This window comes from Perca fluviatilis, chromosome 13 (assembly GCF_010015445.1).
Source record: "Perca fluviatilis chromosome 13, GENO_Pfluv_1.0, whole genome shotgun sequence".
NCBI classification, from domain to species: Eukaryota; Metazoa; Chordata; class Actinopteri; order Perciformes; family Percidae; genus Perca; species Perca fluviatilis.
In genome coordinates this window covers 19,252,516-19,258,321 of record NC_053124.1, presented here as the reverse complement: position 1 = coordinate 19,258,321, position 5,806 = coordinate 19,252,516, and the positions used below count along the sequence as shown (strand labels likewise).

The following is a 5,806-nucleotide window of genomic DNA, read 5'->3' as shown; positions in this document are numbered from 1 at the left end:
GAATGAAAGTGATACTCCCCCAAAATGTTCTCCTAACAAAAAATAATAAAGTAATAGAGGCCCTGGAAGCTCACCAAGTGTCTATCTCAAAAACATCAAGAAAAGAAAATACATAATTTAAACTAGAATACTAAAAGTATAGTCAGCTATTCCAGCAGTAACACGCTCAAGAAGAATAATCAGGTTTTGTCTTGATTCATTAAAATTTGTATGGGGTTTCAGAACCCTGAGTTGTTTTCCTAAAAAGAAAAATGCAGATAAAACAATTATTCATAATTTGGTCTTAATTAACCTTACATGTTAAGACACTGTCACATAATGCCAAAAACCCCAGCGTTTCATTATCACCAGTACAGTGAGAGCAGGCTCTGGTTTCCAGTTGTTTTCATCTCTTCAAACGGAGATATGTGCCTGGAAATAGATGATCTATAGCCGGTGGGAATCTAATTAATTCCTTCACCTAATTAATCCAACTAATTCATTTTGTGCAAGTGCTTCTTTTTCCCATCAGTCTATCTGTGCTTGAATCCAAACAGATGGGCCATAACACACAAAAGAGATCTAGCAGATGTGTTTTTTTTATTCCCAAGTTTACAGATGGGAAAGAAGGAGGTGGATTGTGTGTGAGGAGACAGAGGAACGGTGCTATGACTCATTTAGTCGGCCGCTCAAACCATTAAAAAAAACAAGCACGGCACTGGCTTCATTTTTCGGTTCTTCTGAATAGTCAGAATAAAAGGGAAGACAAGTTATTTCTCATTTTGTGACCTTTGTCAAGGGACACTGAATACAAGGCGAGGTTGTTACACCAGTAAATGGAATGCTGTGGTGATTTAGTGACTGTATGGTAAGACAGTACATCTTTTCAGTCCCTAAGTCTGAGCTGAACTGATGCGTCTGTCACAGCTGGAGAAAAGGCAGCACAGAAAATTAATGCTTTTTGTGACAAAAGAGTCAAAGACATCATTTTTAGCTGGCCAAGTGACTTACGGGTTCAGACAGGATTCATTGTTTTTGTTAATTAAACACACAGTGCTGCTGCCGCCATTGTCACTGAGTCATTTCCGGGTGTCAGCAGTTTGGCTGATACAAGGCTGTTATGACAGTTGTTATCAGGTTCTACATCGCACCACCGATACGTTTCATTAAAATTTGAATATCCCTTTCATATTTGACATTGGTATTCTTATCTGCATCAAAGTCTTGTTTTCCTTGCATAACCCTTTTCCCTTTTCAAAATGCTTAGATTTTCATACTTTCTGTATGTATGTATGTATATAAAAAATATAAAAGTTTGAGTTGTTAATGTTAATTTTTTTTTTACAGTTCTGAACTGTTTACTATAACCTAATATCATCATCATCATCATGTGTTTTGCAATTCAACCCAGAAAAAAAATCCCCAAAAACAAGCCTCCACAATGTAAAGGTTGTGTTTAAACCTCCAAGTGCAGCAAATGTACAAGCTTATACAAATGTGTAGATTATGAACATTACCACCTGGGATGATGTCCAAGTCAGCTGTCAGTTACTCTCTGCGAGTCTTCCTTTCTCTCTCTCTTGCTGCCATAATATTACAGCTCCCGATTTACTAAAATACAATACTGTGTACACAAACATTCATCATTATTGCACATTAAAGTGGCAGTTAAAGTCCTACAAAGAATTCACATTTACATAATGTGAAGAAAATAACCGTTTACACTATGTGAGCAGAGCAGTAGAGATATGCAGTCAATTTGGACAGTAAATATTGAACTGTCAGTAAAAGTATACAGGTCAACTAAACCGTGAAAGCTAGAAGTGAGTTTAAGTCCAGCAAGGCAGAAAAACCGATAAGGGTGCTTCCTACAAAACCCTCAGGCAGAAAATTTGAAAGAAACACTTTGTAGAGAAACGCAGATATACAACAAAGTAAAATTTAATAAAATGCTATAATACATCATTGGAGCATTCATACATTTTCCAAGTGTACACATGTTGCCAACACTCTTCTGTAAAATGTATTAACTTACAATTCATGTAGCAGCTTGGAAATGGCTAGCAAAATTTCACATTTTTAACATGAAATTATGATTAGTGAGATGAAACATTGCAGTATAACATGGCAGACAGCTGTGGAGGAATTCCATATTTAACAACTGACATGAGAAAAAAAAAAAAAAAAAATCACAGCCTCCTTTTAAGTCAATTCTCAAAGCACAAATAGACGATGTCATATTTTTCATTGCCTTGATTGCACCAATTTAAAAATCAGAATTCTCCCACCCAAGCAACCCATGCTTTGTTTAAGGACACTGTATGTATTTACCTCATGTGTCAAGTTTTCTATAAAGGTTTAAATTGGACAGTTCAATCCATCAAAGCTTCAGATAGAGAGGTACAAGAGCTGGCAGCGAGAGGGCAGTGAGGCGTCTGTTCTGAGAAACCGTGTGAATAAAAAGGGGGAAATCCTCATTCACCACTTGGATTGTTACTGGTTTGTACAGTCCTTCAGTGGCCCTGAAATTAAAACCGGCATTTAAATTTTGCCCGTGTGTATTTAAACACAAGCGAAAAGAGGACTGGATGGGAGGAAGCATTGTGTTAAAGGCAACCTGGCCTGTTAAAGCCTAAATGAAGATAAAGACTTCATGTTGGTTACATCAAATCATCCATTGCTGTCCGACTGAGATTGGTGCAGAGTTGGTGCAGGGCCTAGAAGGAAATCGGTTTGGTATCCAAGGTGAGCGTTTATGCCTCCACTCCCTCTAACTCGGGGGGCAGAGGGGATTTCGGGTGCTTGCTCTCAAAGTGTTGCTTGAAGGTTTTTGGGTCGGGCATCTGGGACTGCAGGAAGGAACAAATATAATGTAATATTTTCGGGACGTAGTTGAGGCCTTGTCTTTGGAAAATATAGCTTCTCAGTGATCAAAGGATGTTATACAAATCTAAAAGAAAAAAGGGACCAAACGCCAGCAGAATTAACAAGTTAAAATGAAAAATAAAGCCTTTCCCCATCCTGAGTCAGGTTTTGGCTTCTGGTTTGTCAGAGTTCAGACTTCATACTCACCCTGCACACAGCGCAGGTGAACACTAGTGCTGCCTTGGCTGCTGTCTTTTGATCATGACTTTTGGCCTTCTTCATTTCCGCCTGTTTTTTGGCGTTTTTCTGCTGGGACTGAAGCTTCTGATGCCCGCGTGCCATTCTGGCCAAGCCTAAAGGGTAGGAAGCAATGACAAAGGACTTAATGTTTACGGATACACATCAGTGTTGTGGATAGGGCTGCACAATATACCTTTTTTTTTCTTCTTTTTCTTATTAATCGTCATCACAATATCAAAAGGCTGCGACATATTGCAAAAGATTTATTTGTTAGTTGAAAGAAAATAGGAGTAGAAAACTGCACTTTAAAATGTATCAGCCACTTTTTTTTAGTGCTTACTTTTATATTCAAGTCAATGTTCAAGTTGTTCAACAAAATTAAATTATTTCCTTTTATTTGTTTTAAATTCAACAAGCAGTTTGTTGTATTGTAGCAGAATACTGAAAGCAGCAGAACTGAGAACACTTAAATATATGTTTATCGCAAGTAATATAGTTATTGAAATATTCAACATTATCGAATATCGCATATATTCCTAATATCGTGCGGCCCTTGTTGTGGACATACTTAACTTTTCTATTACTGTTGGTAGCCTACCCATCTACCATAAACAAGTCAGTTAATGGTTATTTTAGTGCCCACAGAGAAGGTTTGCATAATACCATGTTTACTGTCATGGCAAAGGTAAAGTATGAAGAGTATCACAAATTTTGGTCTATGAGACAGGCAATTCTCTCATTATTTTCCATCAATCTTTTGCAGCGCCAATGCAATGCTTTTCTTATAGGCAGCTAAATATTTAATGGATATAAACACTGGAAAAAGAAAGCAAAAAACACCCGATAAGAACCAAAAACTGCCAGTCAGCCAGGGTCAGGCAAAGTAAACAAGATAAAGCTTTAGTTTAACCTGACCTGAAATGTAGGTGCTTTAGATGAAATAGAGGCAGGGCTAAAACAAAACCTTGACTTACATGACGGTAGGTGTAATGGATTCCATGAAAGACATTCAGGACAGGGGAAACTAAACAACAGAACTGCTTAGCTTAGGGGCTGATTCCAGGAAGCAAGTGTCTGGATAATTCTGTTGTATAAACCTGGTTCCAGGTTTTAATCGGCAAAGATAACAAATACGTTTCTTGGAACAGGGCCAGGTTTGGCAGGTTGTGCTACGGATTTACTTGCAATTGGCATTTGAGAGAGTGGTATTGGGGAGGGAAACAAGTTCTCTCTTGCCCTCACAGCTATGGGCCTCAAGATTTTGACACAATGATCTAATGTGAGGTACTAATGCAGCACCCACCTTTAAGCCCTTAACAGATTGTAAACTTTAGTGTTGCATACTCCCAAATCATCACACTCCGAGGGTGACCCTGGAGCTTTCAAGGCCCCTGAAGGTCTAGGGACTTGGGGCGATTGCCCCACTTTGCCCCGTTGGTAATCCAGCCTTGCTTACTAGCAAGGTCTATTAATAGTCAGCAATGTATTCAGTGGTAACTAGCGTTGGTTATCTTATGACAAATATAGTAAGCTTGCTGAGCACTCAGTATGTTAACTTGTGTCAACACCATGTGTTAGCCAGCTGATTTATAAACTAGTTTTATTGGTGCTTAGAGATTGAGGAATATATTGTAAGTAACAATTATATTGAAGTTACCACAGCACATCTGGCTCATCGTTATCGAGGTGACGCCAGATTGTTTCCCCTGCACTAACGTTAATCGAGCTGTTAACGTGGGTTAGCATACATGCTAACTTTAGCTCACTATGGCTATAGCTAGTCAGCTAACCTTAAAATGAATATTCGCGTCAGCATGAGGGTAACGTTAACCGGGAAACGTATCAGCGATATGTTATATCTATCTAGTTAATAACATTTTAAAAGGACAGAAAATCTTACCTCTACACAAGTAACCGTACGTGTCGTTTGCTGGACGCGCGCGCAGACACACAAGTGTGACAGCTGCTCAGTTCTCAGACAGCTGAAAGCTATTGCTGCGTTCAAAGACTCTCGTATAATTCGGCATTAATAGGAATTAAACAGTTTCATGGTTTAAAAAACTTGTACAATCATACGTACATATTTTATATTAATAATGTGTTATGTTAGAAGCAGTTTACCAAATTTAGATTTTAGTGAATGACAGGATAACACAAAAAACGTATCCATATTATGGCTGTGATCATGCGCAGAAGCAGTAATGTAAAGTTGTTTTTTTTATTGTCAGAAAAGAATATTTTGCTAACTGTAGGGAATAAATTAACTAACCGATGGTAAAAGTACGTAGGCGCAATTCAATTTTTACGATTATAGAAGGAATCTATGAATGCACTGGAAGTATGGCTCAAGGGCTCTGGGCTGGCTGATGTAGTCACCATGATGCAGATACAAGACGTTGGCAATGTCGCCCCCATGTAGCGGAGTTTGGTTAGTACACATCCACATAAACTGGAGTAGAAGAAAGTAAATCAGTTTATTTAATTATTTATATATAATTATATAATTATTATTTTTATTTATATATATATATATATATATATATATATATATATATATATATATATATATATATATATATATATATAGAGAGATAAAAAAAAAAAGAGAGAGAGAGAAAGAGAGAGAGAAAAGAGAGAGAGAGAGAGAGAGAGAGAGAGAGATTAGTAAGATTAGTAAACGTGCCTTTGGACCATTGGATGAATGGTTGCTGATAATGGCCAA

The 5,806-nt window shown here is 37.6% G+C and overlaps 1 protein-coding gene across 1 annotated transcript; it reads right to left on the bottom strand.

Moving 5' to 3' along the window:
• Positions 1-1,902: 1,902 nt before the first annotated feature.
• znf706 (zinc finger protein 706) lies at positions 1,903-5,106 on the bottom strand. The gene is made up of 3 exons (XM_039821206.1): positions 4,985-5,106; positions 3,052-3,197; positions 1,903-2,828 (listed from the first exon to the last, which is right to left on the bottom strand). Exons 2-3 carry the CDS (start codon positions 3,184-3,186, stop codon positions 2,733-2,735), a joined length of 231 nt encoding a protein of 76 aa, XP_039677140.1. The 5' UTR covers positions 3,187-3,197; positions 4,985-5,106; the 3' UTR covers positions 1,903-2,732.
• Between the last annotated feature and the right edge of the window lie 700 nt (positions 5,107-5,806).